Raw genomic sequence first — 18,948 nt, 5'->3', positions numbered from 1 at the left:
GTTCTTTATCATTACTTGGTTGAGTATCCACATTATCTTTTTCATTATCACTAGATGGGTGTTCATTATCAGGTTGAGTTTCAGTATCAGAGATAGATACTTCATTATCATTATCAGGAGGTTTATATATTTCAGGTTCACTAGAGGCATGCAAAGTCCTATAATTTTTCTTCTTCCTTTTCTTATTAGAAGGACTAGGTACATTAGCATTTGCTCTTTGAGACCCTTGTTCAATTCTTTTTGGATGACCTTCAAGATAAAGAGGCTCCTGAGTCATTTTACCTCCTCTAGTTGCAACTCTAACAGCAAAGTCGTTTATATTATGATTCATTTCATCAAGCAACTCTCTTTGAGATTTAGCAACTTGTTCTAACTGAGTTTGAACCATAGAAGCATGCTTTCCAACACCTCTAACATCATTTGAGATTCTAAATAACAAGTCACTCAAGCGAGCAATCATATCAGAGTTGTATTTCAATTGTTTCATAATATTTGCATTGAAGTGATCTTGTTTTCTAATGTAGTTTTCAAACTCATAAAGGCATTGACTAGGATGCATCTTGTGAGGATTATCATTTTCATTAAACTTCATAAGAGAATTTACCTCTACCACCTTAGGCGGTGGTGGTGTATCAAGCCCATGTATTTCTTCAATAGGAGGTAAATTTTTAACATCCTCAGCCTTAATACCTTTTTCCATCATAGATTTATTTGCCTCTTGCATATCTTCAGGACTGAGATATAATATACCCCTGTTCTTCGGAGTGGGTTTAGCCGGTGGTTCAGGAAGAGTCCAATCATCATAATTTTTCAATATGTTATTCAATAATTCTTCAGCTTGTCCAACAGTTCATTCCCTGAAAACACAACCAGCACAACTATCTAGGAAGTCCCTAGAAGCATCGGTTAGTCCATTATAGAAGATATCAAGTATTTCATTTTTCTTAAGAGGGTGATCAGGCAAAGCATTAAGTAACTGGCAAAGCCTCCCCCAAGCTTGTGGGAGACTCTCTTCTTCAATTTGCACAAAGTTAAATATTTCCTGTAAGGCAGCTTGTTTCTTATGAGCAGGAAAATATTTTTCAGAGAAGTAATAAATCATATCCTGGGGACTACGCACACAACCAGGAGCAAGAGTATTGTACCAAGCTTTAGCATCACCCTTTAATGAGAATGGAAATAATTTGAGAATATAGTATTAGCGAGTTTTCTCATCATGAGTAAAAAGGGTGGCTATGTCATTCAACTTAGTAAGATGTGCCACAACAGTTTCAGTTTCATAACCATAGAAAGGATCAGATTCAACCAAAGTGATTAACTCTGGGTCGACAAAGAATTCATAATCCTTATTAGTAATAAAGATAGGTGAGGTAGCAAACTTAGGATCATACTTCGTTCTAGCATTCAGAGACTTTTCTTTGTACTTGCGTAGTAATTTCTCTAGATCATCTATATCCTTACAAGCAAGAATATCTCTAGTTGTCTCCTCATTCATAACATAACCTTCCGGAACCTTAGGCAATTCATATCTAGGAAGGCTAGTTCTAGCAGGTGTTGCAAGAGTTTCAGTTTCTATCTCATCATCAGAATCAACAACATCATATTGTATTACTCTAGCAATTTGTTTATCAAGAAATTCACCAAGTGGCACATCATCATTATCAAGCATGGTACTAGCATCATCATAAGCATCATTCAAAGTAGAAGTAGCATCATCAATAACTTGCGACATATCAGAATTGATAGCATGTGGTGGTGTTGCAAGTTTACTTATAACAGAAGGTGAATCAAAGCAGAACTGGATGGCAGTTCCTTACCTCCCCTCGTCTTAGAGGGAAAAATCTTGGTCTTAGCGTCCTTCAGATTCTTCGTAGTGATAATATGATAATAATCCCAAGTGACTCAACAAATATAGCTATGCTCCCTGGCAACGGCGCCAGAAAAAGGTCTTGATAACACACAAGTATAGGGGATCACAACAGTTTTCGAGGGTAGAGTATTCGAACCAAATTTATAGATTCGACACAAGGGGAGCCAAAGAATATTTGAAGGTATTAGCAGTTGAGTTGCCAATTCAACCACACCTGGAGATTAATTATCTGCAGCAAAGTGATCAGTAGCACAGTAGTATGATAGTTTTGATAGTAGTAGCAGCAGCAACAGTAACAGTAACAGTGATAGCAGTAGTTTTGTAGCAAGTGTAACAGTGATGATAGCAGTAGTAACTTGGCAAGAACAATATAGGATAAAATCGTAGGCATTGGATCAGTGACTTGTTGGATGATATTCATCATGAGACAGTCATAACCTAGGGCGATACGACACTAGCTCTAGTTCATCGATATAATGTAGGCATGTATTTCGTAAATAGTCATACGTGCTTTATTAAAAGAACTTGCATGACATCTTTTTTCCTACCCTCCCGTGGCAGCGGGGTCCATATTGGAAACTTAGGGATATTAAGGCCTCCTTTTAATAGAGAACCGGAACAAAGCATTAACACAAGGTGAATACATGAACTCCTCAAACTACGGTCATCACCGGGAGTGGTTCCGATTATTGTCACTCCGGGGTTGCCGGATCATAACACGTAGTAGGTGACTATAACTTGCAAGATTGGATCTAGAACATATATATAATGATGATAACATAAACGGTTCAGATCTGAAATCATGGCACTCGGGCCCAAAGTGACAAGCATTAAGCATGGCAAAGTCATAGCAACATCAATCTAAGAACATGGTGGATACTAGGGATCAAGCCCTAACAAAACAAACTCGATTACATGATGAATCTCATCCAACTCCTCACCGACCAGCGAGCCTACGAAGGAATTACTCACTCCCGGTGGGGAGCATCATGGAATTGGCGATGGAGATAGGTTGGTGATGACGAATGACAAAGATCCCCATCTCCGGAGCCCCAAACGGACTCCAGATCTGGCCTCCCGATGAAGAACAGGAGGTGGCGGCGGCTCCGTCTCGCGAAAGGCGATAATTCTTTCTCCCTGATTTTTTCTCCGATAATAGGATTTTATAGTAGGGGGTCGTCAGCGGGGCCACCATGTGGGTACAACCCACCTGGGCATGCCAGCAGAGGGGGGCGTGCCATGGTGGGTTGTGCCCACCCAGGTTCCCCTCTCCGGTAGGTCTTCGCTCCAGAAATTCTTTTATTTGATATAAAATATCCTCGCAAAGTTTCGTTCCATTCCGAGAACTTTTATTTCTGCAGAAAAACAGCACCATGGTAGTTCTGTTGAAAACAGCGTCAGTCCGGGGTTAGTTTCATTCAAATCATGCAAATTAGAGTCCAAAACAAGAGGAAAAGCACTAGGAAAAGTAGATACGTTGGAGACGTATCATAGAGATAGACCCCATCGTTTTATCCTTAGTAGCAACGGTACATACGTGTCGGTTCCCTTTCTGTCATTGGGATCAAGCACCCTAAGATCAAACCCACTACAAAGCACCTCTTCCCATTGCAAGACTAATAGATCGAGTTGGCCAGACAAAACCCAAATATCGGAGAAGAAATACGAGGCTATAAGAAATCATGCATATAAGAGATCAAAGAAACTCAAATAACTTTCACGGATATAAAAAGATAGATCTAATCATAAACTCAAAGTTCACCGGATCCCAACAAACACACCGCAAAAGAGTTACATCATATGGATCTCCAAGAGACCATTGTATTGAGAATCAAACGAGAGAGAGAAAGCCATCTAGCTACTAACTATGGACCCGAAGGTCTACTAAGAACTACTCACGCATCATCAGAGAGGCACCAATGAAGGTGGTGAACCCCATCCGAGATGGTGTCTAGATTGGATCTGGTGGTCCTGGACTTTGTGGCGGCTGGATGAATATTTCGTCGACTCCCCTAGGGTTTTTGGAATATTGGGGTATTTATAGAGCAATGAGGCGGTCCGAGGGGCACCCGAGGTGGGCACAACCCGCCAGGGCCTCCTGGCGCGCCCTGGTGGGTTGTCCCCTCCTAGGGACTCCCTCCAGGTGCAACCAGGGCCCATCATGTTCCTTCTGGCCCATAAAAATTCTCCGTGAAGTTTCAGGGCATTTGAACTCCGTCTGATATTGATTTTCTGCGAGGTAAAAAACGTGGAAAAACAGCAACTGGCACTTTGCACTATGTCAATTGGTTAGTACCAAAAAATGATACAAAATGACTATAAAATGATTATAAAACATCCAAGATTGATAATATAACAGCATGGAACAATCAGAAATTATAGATACGTTGGAGACGTATCAACTCCTAAGTCAATATACTCATATACAGATGACCTAGTCATCGCCAAATTGCTTGATAGATGCTGGAGTGTTTGTGCCTGCCTTGCCACATATTTCATTTGCTATCTTATTGTGTGAGCATGTTGGTTGCATATTTTTTTTCCATTCGAGGACATCCATTTGTTGCTTTGGTTGTTTGGATTTTCCTTTTGCCAAATGAATGGACAAGAATGTCTAAGAACTCCCTCTAGCTATCTAAGCTTTTTCTCTTCTCAAACTCTATTCATGCTATATCACAAAGTTTGAGCAAGCCGAATTCGGACCCTCCGAGTGAGGAGCACTCGGAGCCACCGATCCGTCAAGGGCTTAACTTCCAAAACCTCTCAATGACAACTCGGTCTGACCAATTCATTCCCTTCTGTCTCACCGAATTCATTGGGTTGATCTAGGTTTTCACCTCGGTGCAACCGGTTAGAACAGTTCGGTCTCACCGAGTTGCAGCAACCGCTTTCGATTCTGCATCTCGGTGCCACCGAGTTGTTCCACTCGGTCAAACCGACAGTGACTGGGTATATATACGCGGGTTGAAAATTTGGAAGTACCTCCAAAAACTCCGTCCGTGCCTCCCAGCTCTGTCGTCCCCTTGGTCTTCGGATCATCGCCCGTGTCGCCTGGTCTCCATCGCCGTCAACGGAAATCTTCGTTGTTGTTGTCGCCGTAGTGAGTTCATCGCCATGTTAGGGAATGAACTCAACCCCTTGTGCAATCTTTTGCTCTGATTCTTGCACTAAGGTCAATGTCATGATTCTTTCCACGATTGAGACAGTTCTATCCAACCAAAACTTCCTCTAGATAGTTTTGATCCAAAAACTTAGGGTTATGTTTCCGCCAAACTCATCTCGGACCGACCGATTTGAAACATTCGGCCTCACCGATTTGGCCCAGGCCATTGCACATGTACTACTCGGTCTGACCGAAGTGTACAAATTGTTGTGACCGAGTTTACTTTCTCAGTGAAACTCTGGCATCTCGGAGTCACCGAACTGTGTCTCGGTCTGACCGATTTCACATGTTTAGACTCTAAAAGTTGCTTCGGTGTCACCGAGTTTGTCATATTGGTAGCTCTGAAATGCTTTCTGCAGAAAACTAAAATTAAGTTTTTGAGTCATTCCTTTTTGCCAAAACAGCTGTGCTTTGTGATGCTCATCTGCTCTGCCTATACCTATCTGTTCACAGGGTCAGCTTCATTCAAGTCAGACCAGAGTGACAGTCAGAACAAGTCAGAGGAGCACTAGAATCACAGTGAGGGCACTAGTCCCTCAAGCAGCTATGATGATGGTAGCAGAAGCACACCAGGCAATCTGCCTAAGGCTGCTACTAAGCAGAGAAAGAAGGGAACCTCAGATTCTGAAGATGAGGACTACATTGCTGATGAAGAGGTCACATCCAAGAAGAAGTTGATCAAGAAAGAACAAGTTGTTGTTGCTGCTGCTAGCATCAAGCCAGGAATGAAAGTGAAAGCTCCTTCAAGGAGGAAGCCTATGTCAAAAGTCAGAGTCTCAACTCAAGAAACCATGAAGTTCACTTTGGAACAATCTGATGATGATGAGGCTGCTGGAAAGAAGAAGAAGAGAGCAAGAACTACAACTGCAAAAGTGCTTGGAAGACCTACCATGGTTGAGCATGCAGAAAATGAGGAGGAGGAAGAAGATGCTGCACCAACTCAGAAATCTCAGAAATTGATGGGAGATGCTATCAAGTCTGGCTCTGCTCCTTCTAAGCCCAAGACTGCTCCCAAGCAATCGTCACAAGCTCAAGCTCCAAAGGCAACTGTTCCCAAGAGATCTACCAAGAACATCCCTGCTGCAGAGAAGAACAAGGCCCAGTGCCTGAAGTTCAAGAAGAGGAAGAGCCCCAAGTGCTCAAAAAGCTCAAGCCCAAGATACTTGATCATGATGACAATCATCCAGTTGCTGAAAATATGTAAGAGAGAAAAGATGCAGGTCTCAGACTATGGAGACAAACAGATCCATATGCTACAAGGAGAAGGACTACTGTAGACTACAGGTTCCACACCAAGGAGCAGTAGGACTTCTATGAGACAGTCCTCCTGGACAAGAAGCCTATTGTTTGTGATATGAGATGGGTCGACTGGACCTACATTGATGACAATGATTACTACTTCCCTAGAGTGCATGAGAGCTTCAGACTCAATGGAGTTGACACATTTTTTGGTCAGAAATTAACCAAATGGAATGATTAGATGGTGATGCAGTTCTATTCCACTGCTCATTTTTACCCAGATGGCAAGGTTGTCTGGATGACTGAGGGTACTAGGTACCAATCTACCATTGCTGAGTGGGCTAAGCTTATCAATGCTCCTGTTGAAGCTGAAGATGACACAGATGTCTATGCCAGGCCCAAGAAAGACCACAACTCCATGGCAAATATGTACAAGGAGATACCTGACAAAGCGTTGGAGACACACAAGCTTGGCTCAGTGTACTATTTGTTGTCTGGATTGGCCACCATAAACACCATATTGAGGCACACATTGTTGCCCAAGTCAGGAGATCACAGGATGATCAGAGGCCACTCCATCAACTTGCTTCAAGTGTTTGATGTGCCACGGAAATTCAAAGTGATGAGTTTGATAGAGGAGACAGTGAAGAGGACTGCAGCAGATCATAAGAGGTCATGTGGCTATGCCCCACACATTCAGATGCTCATCAACTCCAAGATGGGCACATGCACATATCTGCTAGATAGAGAGCACCTTCCCCAAAGGCCAGACTTTGAGGACAACACGGTGGTCACGGATGCCTCGCATCCTACATCTGTAGATGCTCAGGAGAAGAGAGAGAAGGCAAAGGCAACAAAGACTTCCCAGATTCCAGATGTCTCAACTGTAAATCTCAAGACAAAGTAGGATCAGCTTATCTATCTGCTTGAAGCAACAGTGAGAATTGAGAAAGGACTAGCTACCCTAACTCAAAACCAAGAAAGTCTTGAGAGAATCATTGAAACAAAGTTTTATGATCTTGACTTGAAGGTCACAGAGATTCAGACAGCAGTTGAGCAACTCCAAGAAAAAGCAGAGGAGAGGGGAGGAAGATCTACCACAGATGCTTATCAGAGGGTGCCTAGAGCACAAAGGTCTGCAACTCTGCTAGTCAGTGACACAAGGACCACAACTTTAGCACCTGCAGCCATAGCCTCAGTTGCCCCTCCAGTGGCAACCCCTCTAGTTCCTCAGACTTCAGCCAAAGTATTTGTAGATGGTGTTCTCTCCACGCCATCTTCACACTCCGGAGCTCCCGGATATCGTGCTTAGAGTGTTGTATAGCACTATGCATTTTCGAGCTTTTTGGTAACTTGTTGCCAAAGGGGGAGAAAGTGTATAGATCATAGGCTTCGAGAGAGAGTGTGCTTTGTCTTTATTTGAGAGTGTTTTTTATTTGCCTCTTTAGCTACTTATTTTCTTGTGCTTGCTACAATACTTTTGCTTGTTTGTGAGATACTCTTATGATCATATGTTTGATCATATTATGCCTTAATGTGTGTGCTTGAATGATGCTATCTTATCTCTTATGTATGATCAATCATGTTTGCCTTGGTGATGAGTGCATATTATTCATATTCTATCATTTTGAGCACTCCACCAAGATGTATGTGACATGGAAGAGTGACCCATTATTCTAATCGATTGTGCATTTGCATTCAAAGCAAATTTTTAAATAGTGCACAAATTTAGGGGGAGCTCTTGCTTATCACATAATTCTCAAAGCAACAATATATTTCATTCACATTATCATTTGTCGAAGCTTTGATCTATATGTTGTCATCAATTACCAAAAAGGGGGAGACTGAAAGTGATCCTTGGGTGGTTTTGGTAATTCATAACAACATATAGCTCATTGAACTAATATCCTTTCTAGTTGATTATTTCAGAAAGTTCAATGATTGGCAATGGCATGGACTAGAGATGTGGACCCCTCAAAATGCTAAGGACAAATATTGGCAAAAGCTCAAGACTCTTCATTTTAATTTTAGTGATCCAAGATCACATTGAGTCCATAGGAAAAGCCAATACTATTAAAAGGGGGTGAGGTGTTGCTTTATGGTCTACTTGCTCAAAATGCTTAGTGATATGCTCCAAAAATCATCAACCACTCTCTCATATCCAAATATGTCCTAAATCTAAAGTCAAACTCAGCCCCACCGATTTGATTCATCCGGCGCCACCGAGTTCCTTTTGACAAAGCCATAGCCAGAAACCCTAATCAATTTGGTCTCAGCGATAGGGATTTCGGTCTCACCGAGATGGGCTTGCAAACTCTTTGTTTCCCTTAGTAACGTTTCGGTCATGCCGAAGTGAGCGATCGGTCCCATCGAGTTTGCAATGCAAACTCTCTGTTTCCCTTCGTAACGTTTCGGTCTCACCGAAAAGAGCGATCGGTCCCACCGAGTTTGCCTGACGAACTCTTTGTTTGCTTATTGCTGAAATCGTTTCATCGAGTTCATGCAATCGGTGACACCGAGATGAAGTTTTTCCCTAACCCTAGAGCATCAGTCCCACCGAGTTGATCATGTCGGTCCCACCGAGATTCCTAACGTTCACATTTTGAACTGCTTCGGTCTGACCGAGTTCACCTATTCGGTCTGACCAAGTTTGGTCAAATGTGTGCAATGGTTGGATTTTGTGTGGAGGCTATTTATACCCCTCCACCCCCATCTCCATTTGAGAGAGAGCCATCAGATCATGCCTACACTTCCACTATTCATATTCTGAGAGAGAACCACATACTCATGTGTTGAGACCAAGACATTCGAATCCTACCACTAGAATCTTGATCTCTAGTCTTCCCCAAGTTGCTTTCCACTCAAATCTTATTTCCACCCAATCCAAATCAGTGAGAGAGAGTTGAGTGTTGGGGAGACTATCATTTGAAGCACAAGAGCAAGGAGTTCATCATCAACACACCGTCTATTACCTTTTGGAGAGTGGTGTCTCCTAGATTGGTTAGGTGTCACTTGGTAGCCTCCGTCAACATTGTGGAGCTGCACCAAGGAGTTTGTAAGGGCAAGGAGATCGCCTACTTCGTGAAGATCTACCCGAGTGAGGCAAGTCCTTCGTGGGCGATGGCCATGGTGGGATAGACAAGGTTGCTTCTTCATGGACCCTTCGTGGGTGGAGCCCTCCGTGGACTCGCGCAACCGTTACCCTTCGTGGGTTAAAGTCTCCATCAGCGTGGATGTACTATAGCACCACCTATCGGAACCATGCCAAAAATCTCCGTGTCAACATTGCGTTTGCCTTTCCAAACCCCTCCCTTTACCTTCATATGCAATGATTTACATTCCGCTGCTATACTCTTAGAATTGCATGTGTAGGTTGATTGCTTGACTTGTGCTAAGTTGCTAAAATCTGCCAAGACTTAAAATTGGGAAAAGACTATATTTTTATTTGGTCAAGTAGTCTAATCACCCTCCCCTCTAGACCTATTTTCGATCCTACACCATCGCTGAAACCGTCCACTGGTCCCTCGAGCCAATGCACACGTCCAAGAATGACGCCCCAAGGGGGAAACGACACAAGAGTGTCGTCGTCATCCAATCGACTGATCTAGAGTTTCCCCAAACGATAGCGGATAGATGTAGGAAGCTTCTCAATGGCGATGCCCACAAGAGGGGGACAACATAGAAGAGCGCCGCTATCGTCAGCCTTGGCAACTAGCCGAGAGCAAGGTTTTCACTCGGATCTGCTCGACGAACCTCCATCTAGCATTGTGTGCACGGGGCCGCCATTGATCTCCGTCGTCGCGTAGCGAGCGGGCCAGATCTGATCTGATTGGAGGACAGACCACGTATCCTGCCGACTTGTCACCAGCCCCTTCACGCTGTCGCCGCCGATCCGAGGTCAGAAGGCCCAATCGCCGCATAACCGGCCGCCGCCGCCGCCCGAAGCAGGGTCGGCCGCTACAACGCCGATACCCGAATGGCCGCACCTCCTCATGACGATGGGCCCCACACCACCCCCATGCCGCGGGAGAGAGGGACCCCCCCCCCTAGCCATCGGCCCCCAGGCTTAGCCCGGCGGCATCCCTCAACGGCGATCGAGGGAGGAGAAGATGGTGACACCCCCGGCGGCTAGGGTTGCGGTCCCACCTGAGTCGCCCGAGCAGGGGCGACGCGGGGTCAAGATGGGATGGAGAGAGGGTTCCGGATCTGCTCTCTGTTGTGGAGGAGGGAGATTGGGCGGCGGCGGCGGCGGCGGAGCTCCCTCCCGCTGCGGGAGGGGGTTGCGACGGTTAATTTGGATCAGAGTAGTGTTTGCATGTACAAACTTATTGTCCTGCATTGTCCCCACCCTGGTGACAGCAACTAGAAGCGCCCCCATCCTGGCCGCCGCCGATGACTACCTGCGCTTCATGTTTGCCCTGTACCGTCGTGTTTCACGTTTTATGGAGCCATGGAAATACATCTCTTTTTCTTTTTTTGCCCTCAATCTCTATATTCGTTTATACTGCTAGGAGATGGTAACATCATGCAAAGAGAGCATCCAGTCGTTCGTCCAGGAACTCATCCCCGTCGCCTGGCCGCGCCCCTCCTCGCGCCCAGCCTTGTCGTCGCCGCACCCTGGCCCTCCTCCTCGCGCGCCCAGGCCCTCCTCCTCGCGCCCAGTTGCTCCTCGCCCAGGTACTCCTCGCATCGCCCAGAGCAAGGAGAAGCAACACCTCGTAAGCAATTCAGCAACACACATCAGCAAAACAGGAGAATCGACACATCAGCAAGATACAAGATCAAAATCAATTCCACTACAGTTGAGTACAAGATCCAGGTGCTTGACAGTGGAGTACAAGATCAAGAAGAGTAGCTTCACGAGCAGCAACAGATCACAGTAGTAGAATTTTCAGCATATGAACAACAGCAATAATTTCTCATCATAGCACAACACCAGATCATCAGGAGATCTTCAAATTACTCCAGATCAAGGGATCAGGTGTACTCCAGATTAAGATCAAGAGTACAGGAGTAGGACAACAAAAGCGATCTTCAAATTACTCCACATCAAGAGATCAAGAACTCAGGAGTAGGACAACAAAAGCATTAAGAGCATCATTAACGCAACTGATCAAGAGGAGCAGTTGATCAAGAGGACCAGCAGCTAATCAAGATGAGGAGCAGAACATAACAACAACAACATTAGCAAGCAGTATTAGCAGCACTATCAGCAGTAGCAAAAACACAACAACAACAACATTATCAGCAGTATGAATACCAGCAAGAGCAGCACCAGCACAACAACAATACCAAGTTGAGACTTGTAGTGCTATGTTGAGACTTGTAGTGCTTTGATGAGACTTTTAGTGCTATGATGAGACTTGTTTGTGGAAATGCATCCATGGAGTCTTGTTTGTCGAAGTGGATTATATTGTTTTTAAGTTGTTTGTGGAAATGGATTATACTCCATATGTGTTGTAAGAATGTATGAAATGGATCATATTGTGTAGTTTGAAATGGTGTACTCCATATGTGTTGTTTAAAATGGTGTGCTCCATATGTGCTGTTTGAAATGGAGTGTGAAAGTTTCTGAAATTTTATGCAAGTTTCTCAAATTATATGCAAGTTTCTGAATTTTATAATTTCTGGAAGTTTCTAAAATTTTATGCAAGTTCTGAGTTTTATAATTTTTTAAAGTTTCTAAAATTTTATGCAAGTTTTTGAATTTTAAATTTCTGAGAGTTTCTGAATAATTTATGAAAGTTGTTTGTTATGGAATATGCAAGTTGTGTTGTTCTTTGGATAGAGTTTGGAGAGGTAAGGAAAGGAGATGAGAGGAAAGGAAAGTTTGTTTTAGCTATAGTACAGTAAAGGAGAGTTTGTTTGAGACAAAGAGGAAAAGCAAGGAGAGGAGACTACTCATGCCACCTCCCCCCCCCCCCCCCCCCCCCACACACACACACACACACACACACACTATTCATCTAAACATGTCAAGTTACACTAGCAGTACTACTCCAAGCATCTAATCTATCTACAAGCAGTAATTTAAATTAACAGTATTCGATTCCTATCACACAAAGTATTTTAAATTAACAATATTTTTAACAGTACTTAAAATACTGCACCAGATCAAGCACTACCCCATGTTCCTACAAGTACTCCAAGCAAAATACTCTAAGCAACAATACTCCAAGCAAATACTCTAAGCAACAATACTCCAAGCAAATACTCTAAGCAACAATACTCCAAGCAAATACTCTAAGCAACAATATTCCTGTCACAAGGAGTAACAAAATTAAATACTCCAAGTACTATGATTGTCTTACAGCTAAGAGGCAGACACAGCAGCATGCGATCAGCAGCCACATGATCAACATCTTCAGGAGCTTCAGCCACATCAAGAATCTTGACGACCCACATGCATGATCAGGAGCCGCATCTTCGGTAAATCGGCAACATTTACACCTGCTGAAGGTTAGGATGATGCACCAGTTAACCCAATACTCTAAGCAACAATACTCCAAGCATAAGATCACTCCTAACATTAACAAAAATCACTCCTAAAGTTTCAGCTAAGCACATCTACTACCATTAGATATGCACTAATTTTATTTCTAGAATGACACATGGCCAATGGGGAAAACACATGCTATTCACTTGGACAAAAAAACAGTGAATGTACTCCTACAGTCCTGAATTTACTGTAAATTTACTCAATTTCTGAATGTACAGTAAATTTACTGCATCACACTACTCTTACAAGGAGTACTTTCAGTAGAGCATTTTGTTCTATAACTTGTAAACTTGCTCGACTGTACTCCTAAATGAAATCCTACTTTGAGCAAACACTCTAACTATTCTTACGAGGAGTACTTTCAGTAGAGTACTGTACTTTCAGAGTTTTAGTAGACTACTCCTAAAAGAAATCCTAGTCTGAGCAAGCACTCAACTACTGGATGTACAGTACTCTGCTCCTACTCATATTGTGACCCAGATCTGAGTCACAAATTGTACAACATGGAGTACCAGAAGACTTACTCCTACTGCATGTACTCTAACACTCCTGCTCCTACTCTGAGTAGGAGATGATCTAGCAGCATCAGAAGACATAGCGGCACAAGCACGACCACTCTAGCAGTACAAGCAAAAGAGCATGGAGTACAAGCAGCAACTGCAACTCACCATCGTCGGAGAAGTACGAGCAGCAGCAGATGGTGGTCGGAGGAGCTTCTCGCCGCCGCTGAAGCAGCTTCTCCTCCCGCTGCTCCTCGCCGCCGCTGAAGCAGCTTCTCCTCCTTCTGCTCCTCGCCGCCGCTGAAGCAGCTTCTCCTCCCGCTGCTCCTCGCTGCCGCCAAAAATCCATCACCATCATCTTCTCCAATCACTCCTCTCCACCATACAGACCAGTACCAACTGCAGCTCCTCCCGCTGCTTCAGATCCGGGCGCCAGTGAATAAAAATGCCATCTTGAAGGAGAGCCGGCGAGGAAGACGAGGGAGAGCCGGCGACTACGACGCAGGTGACGGAGAGCAAGCGATGACGACTCAGGCGAGGGAGGCGACGAGCTAGGGATTTGGGGGTGCGAGGGAAAAGGGAATGGGGAAGCTTGCGAGTGAGACAGTGAGTGGGAGCGGAGGGGCAAAATGGGAAACGCAAGAAATTTCGTAGCGTCGCGAGAAATGAACTGCGAATTCTTTAACGTCTTATAAATCTTTCCAGAGGGAGTACTTTTCAAGAATCTATCTGAATAATAAGCTGTACGAGTTATCTGAATAATCTTATAATTTCTGAGGATGAGCAAAAGCACAGTTCTTCAATCAAGTCTCTGCATCGACCAACACCGCCAACAATGTGTTCTGTTGTTGGCAGAGACTGACCTGGCGTTGCAACAAGAAGGCAAAACCGCATGCAGGCATTTCAGCTTAATTTGTGGTTTAAATTGTCTGTTTTGATGATTTGGCTGAATGTCAAGAATGTACTATCCACATACAGCTGTAAAATTGCATATATTGTTGTACAGGGAGATATATTATCAGGTCATTGTATGCTAGGCGCTGCCACGTACGTGCGCTGTCCATCTAATTTCGTAAAAGAAGGCACTGAACTGCAATATATAGCTAAACGAGTCAACAGCAGTTCAACTTCAACCATGTTTGCTCTAACATGGTAAGGAAACATAGCCACATACATAATCCAAAGTCCAAACTGCAGCAACATCTGAAATGTATGCACACACGCCAACGAACTATCAGGAACTAAGCATTTCAGAGTCTTCAACAATAAAGCATACTACTACAACTAGCTAGGAAGTCTAGAACTACGCTGTGTGCAAATTGCACCCACGATCATCTCCGATCACCTTCATCTTGCATCCCCAAGTTCGCATCCAGTGTTCCAGCTGCTCTCTGCAAACAAAACCCCCTTTCATATTGCATCCCCAAGCTAACATCCAGTGTTCCAGCTGCTCTCTGCAAACCAAAGTGTACATTTGATCAGAAAACATGTTTCATGTTCATAAAAACGACAAACAAAATTCCAGTGTATATTCAATTCCTAATTAAAACTAGAGCTAGCTGTTATGTACAAACTAATAAAATTTGGGATTAATTAAAGAGTAAATTTTATGAAAATACAACTGTACAGTCCAATGTAAGAATATAATGATGCTATTTTTTTCACAGCTAAGTATATATTATACTCATGTTCAAGGCATATGCATGACCACTTATATAGGTCTCATATTAACTGACAAAATGGAGTGCATGTTTTTGCTTATTTTCTTGACTTGCAAAGATATGCTGGTACATCAACTAAATTAGTATATGATCCTTTTTTTGCGGCGAAGTATGCAAGACTCCTTGATTTGTGGGATCAGCTAAAACGTAAACGTAGGATTGATACCGTACCACAATTAAAATTTTATTTGGTTGTGCCATAAAAATAGCATATGAATATGCCTAAGAGCAGTCAACAGGAAATTCTAGTTCAATCCTAGTGCAAAGGAGTCATTGGGAAGAAATATCTCAACTACTACAATGCTACTACGAAGTAGCAATTAATTGAATGGAACTACTAAGTAAGTATCTAAGTGTCCATTATTGCTGGAAAGTAGCATTTTGGGAAAGAGATCATCATTTACCTAGCTAACTTCTCATTGATTCGAACCCTCTTGCACTGCTTCATGTTGCTTCAGCAGCTATGACAAGCAGCTCATCGATCGATAGGTTGTCCTATAGCAAATATATGAAATAAATATGTTTGAGACTGCAGCAAAAAAATCATTATACCCTAATGTTCTACCAAAATTAATCGTATCCCAACTTGAGGGTTTACCATTTGTAAATATTCTTCTAAGTATTCTCTTATAGCTTCGGTGCAAATCGCATACCCAGTCGATCCACTGCTCATGAAATGCACCCCAACGACTTTGTTTACTCCTGCCAGGACAATAGGTGACCCAGACATGCCTCCAGTGCTTGTGCAACTATATTTGATATGTGTATTGGTTGACGGGGAACTGCATTAAACAGACAACAATTAGCTAGCTCAACCCAGGCATGACATGCAGAGGTAAAAGGGAATTGAATAGTAGGAGTAATAAGCAGGTTAATTACATGATTCGGCCAGACCAGGTTGAGGGCTCCAGGATAAAATTATTACGCAAAACGTTATAGCCAAGCAGAACAACGTCCCATCCCGGTGCCACTGGATGCTGGAAGAAGTCCATAACAACGGGAGGTCTGGTGACTTGGCTAGACATGCGTTGGACCCGAAGCAAAGCAAGGTCTTTGATGTCGTTGCCACGACGAACTATGCGCACAGCAGATGGTATAGTGTTCCCAGAGAAGTAAGCATCCACGATTTCATTCATCCGTACACGCGAAACAACATGATGGCATGTTATTATGAGGCACGCCCCGGACTCGTCCCAGTAAACAACGAAGCCGGTGCCAAGAAAAAGACCTCCATGGTTCAGTCGCACCACAGAACGCTCAAATCTTTCAAACACACGTATGGACCACTGAGATTCAACCCCACCAGCCATGTCTGCGTCTGCGTGTGTGAACCTGTAACAAAACCAGAAGTAGCAAACAACCGATGCATCAAATTAGCATCCATGAATGATGTACGTACAATTAGTAGTAAAAGTAGTGTACATACAGATATCTATTGAATTCAGGTGAGGTGTCTATCTGTTTCATGGATGGGAAAACAGGAAGGATCGGAAGAATTAGACACTATGTTTCTGATTAATTAGCAGATGTAGCCTCCTGGTAACTCCTTGTTCGGACACCATGCATGTCGTGGTTAGCGAAAAGCAGCGAATGCTTCATTTGGTTGCAAAGAGATTGAAGAGGCAGACACCTTGCCCATGGCCCGACAACATCCGACTATCTAGGCTAGGGTGTAGCAGCTTGTGCTTGCTAGCTAGCTTCTACTGACATGGCAAAGCCGGCGACTTGGCAAGGGCACCAAAGCCGGCGACTTGGCAAGAGCACGATACATGTGTGTGGGCTAGATGCCTAGATCTGAAGTGCGGGCGGAGAAGGGTTGGAGAGGGGGGCAGGGGAGCACGCGCGGGGGCGCTCACGGCGGGTCCTTTCTCAGTGAGGAGCGGTGCCATGCCATGGTCGTCCATGGTTTGAACTGCAGGCTAGGTCCTGGTCGATCGATTTGCTACGGCGACTGGGTAACCTTCCTGCTACGGAGTACTGACTACGCACATGGATTAGGCATACAGGGGCGGGGACTTACCGGCACACAATCGCCGGAGGCGCGCGTTGGCGGCGGCCGGACGGGAATGCCGTGGCGCAGAGCCGGCTGGGACCTGGGAGAGATGTCAGGGACGGAGCTGCTAGCACTACTGAGACAGAGACGAAGGATGCATTATTGGGATGGAGACGGGTGGATGGGCATTAGGGAGATGTGTGCCGGCCGGCGAGATTCCCTCTGTGGCCGGGGCAAGGACGAGCAGGTGGACCGAAGCCACATAAGGAAGCCCGGGTACTGCACCGGGTAAAGAGCTCTCCATCCATTGCCGCTTCGGGAAGACGGGGCTGAAGCCTGAAAGTGGTCTGGCCTCTCCTTTGACCACCAGAATCAATCACAAGCAATGGCATGGAGCTCGGACGCTGGGCTGTGTGTGTTTGATTAAGATTTTTCACGCAATTTCGGTTTAGTGAGAGCAACTCCAACGCGCCGACCCAAACGGACGGCCATTCTGTCCGCTTTTTGTCAGTTTGAGTCGGCCCGGCGAACGCCCATGTCCGCTTTCGTGTTTGGGTCGGCGCATGCGCCCAACGCTGACGCGACCCAATTTTTAGTTCATGTGAAAAAAAATAGACCACAATTATTTCAAAAATAGAAAAATATTAATTAAACATTAATGCCGGCTAGAAAGGCCGGCCAGAGTCCACGCGTCCACATTACATACTAAAACATTAATTAAAACAAAACTACGAGGCGGCGCGCTGCCTTAGGCGTCGTCTTCGTCGACGTCGGGGCCGGTGAGGTCGATCAGTGTCGGCGCCGGGCCGGCCCAGGGGAACGTCGTATTCCAAAGCCTCGGGCTGGGCACGGCGCGCCTCCTCCTCTACCTCGCGGCGCTCCTCCTCGGCGTCGCGTTCGAGCATTTCGAGGTACTCGCCCTCACGACGCTCCTCGGCCAGCCTTCGCTGGCGCCATTGCTCGAGGTAGGCGCGCTCCTGCGCCTTCATCGCCCGCATCCAGATCGGTGGCATGCTGACCCACTCGCGCACTATCCCGGTCCAGGAATAGCGATTGATGGGGATCGGCTCCGGCTCAGCCCTGGCTGGGACGGCGGGGCCAGCGGTGGCACGACGCAGTCGTCGGCCGCGGACAGCGCCATGGCCTCCGCTATGCGTGCCTCGTCCTCCTCCTCCTCCTCCTCCTCGCTCTCTCGAAGGACAGCCGCCTGGTCCTCGTCGCGAACGACGAGGGGCGTCGACGGGGAGCCATGCGAGACGACGTGGACGCCGTGCCGCCTGGCCTCCTCGTGCTCGGAGGCGAATCAACGTGCCCAATAAGGCGAGTCGACGTCGTAGGCGGAGTCACGGCGCTGCTCCGCCGTCAGCAGCACCCGCTGGCGCCACACCTCCTCCGCGTGCACCCTCGCCCACCTGGGATCCTCTCCGGAGGCAGAGTGACATCGCGGTAGGGGAGAGGGGCGCGGTTCTCCCAGTGTCACTTCGTCTGGTGCACTAGGACGCTCGCGCACTGCCTCAGCCGGCGAGAAGACGCAGGCGGAGGCGGGGCGGGGGAGAGGGGTGGCAGGGTCCTTGCCCTTGTCTTTGCTGGAGAAGAAACCCATCCTTGCAGGGAGACGGCGGGGGAGAGGGGTGGATAGGGTTGCCGCCGACGAGGGAGTAGAGGGTGGCGAGTTGGGGACGTGGGGCTTCTGGAGCGGATGAGGATGCCCCCCCCCCCCCCCCGCACTCTCGGATTAAAAAAGGTCGACCGCCGTCGTTGACGTGTGGGCCTGAGGTGGGCGGTCGTCATACATTAAGCTAGCCACGGAGGTTGGACGGCCGTCAGGCGGGGACGCGGCGGACATCGAGAAGGCGCGTGAGGCGTTCGCTTCGCGTCCGCGCCGACGCATTTCTACCGCAAATGGGTCGGCGCGAATGCGGTTTGCAATGGGTCGGCGTGTTGGGCCTTCATTTTTGTCCGC

The 18,948-nt window shown here is 45.8% G+C and overlaps 1 protein-coding gene across 4 annotated transcripts; it reads right to left on the bottom strand.

Annotated features, from left to right (window-relative positions):
• Nucleotides 1-14,375: 14,375 nt before the first annotated feature.
• LOC123073940 (uncharacterized) lies at nt 14,376-17,222 on the bottom strand. Of its 4 annotated transcripts, none has more exons than XR_006435804.1 (5): nt 17,013-17,216; nt 15,887-16,324; nt 15,591-15,774; nt 15,397-15,487; nt 14,376-14,725 (listed from the first exon to the last, which is right to left on the bottom strand). XR_006435804.1 is itself a non-coding variant. In XM_044496924.1 (4 exons), the coding sequence occupies exons 2-4, from the start codon at nt 16,300-16,302 to the stop codon at nt 14,575-14,577; spliced, it is 711 nt and encodes a 236-aa protein (XP_044352859.1). In that variant the 5' UTR covers nt 16,303-16,324; nt 17,013-17,222; the 3' UTR covers nt 14,376-14,574. The 4 variants fall into 4 exon arrangements, 2 of the variants coding, with proteins under 2 accessions (XP_044352859.1, XP_044352860.1); XR_006435803.1 differs by having other exon boundaries at nt 15,872-16,324; nt 17,013-17,215; XM_044496924.1 differs by lacking the exon at nt 15,397-15,487 and having other exon boundaries at nt 15,646-15,774; nt 15,872-16,324; nt 17,013-17,222.
• Nucleotides 17,223-18,948: the final 1,726 nt, after the last annotated feature.

The sequence above is a fragment of the Triticum aestivum genome, chromosome 3D (genome assembly GCF_018294505.1).
Source record: "Triticum aestivum cultivar Chinese Spring chromosome 3D, IWGSC CS RefSeq v2.1, whole genome shotgun sequence".
In the NCBI taxonomy this organism is placed as follows: domain Eukaryota; kingdom Viridiplantae; phylum Streptophyta; class Magnoliopsida; order Poales; family Poaceae; genus Triticum; species Triticum aestivum.
Note: the sequence above shows the minus strand (reverse complement) of the source record. Positions and strands in the feature narration are given on the sequence as shown.

Bases quoted from the DNA above. Each gene is read 5' to 3' on its own strand.
- LOC123073940 (XM_044496924.1), bottom strand. From the start codon at position 16,302: ATGGCTGGTGGGGTTGAATCTCAGTGGTCCATACGTGTGTTTGAAAGA. The intron at 15,775-15,871 runs GTAATTAACCTG...TGTTTAATGCAG, and splicing joins ACCTGGTCTGGCCGAATCAT to TTCCCCGTCAACCAATACAC. The intron at 14,726-15,645 runs GTATGCGATTTG...TTTGGTTTGCAG, and splicing joins ATGAGCAGTGGATCGACTGG to AGAGCAGCTGGAACACTGGA.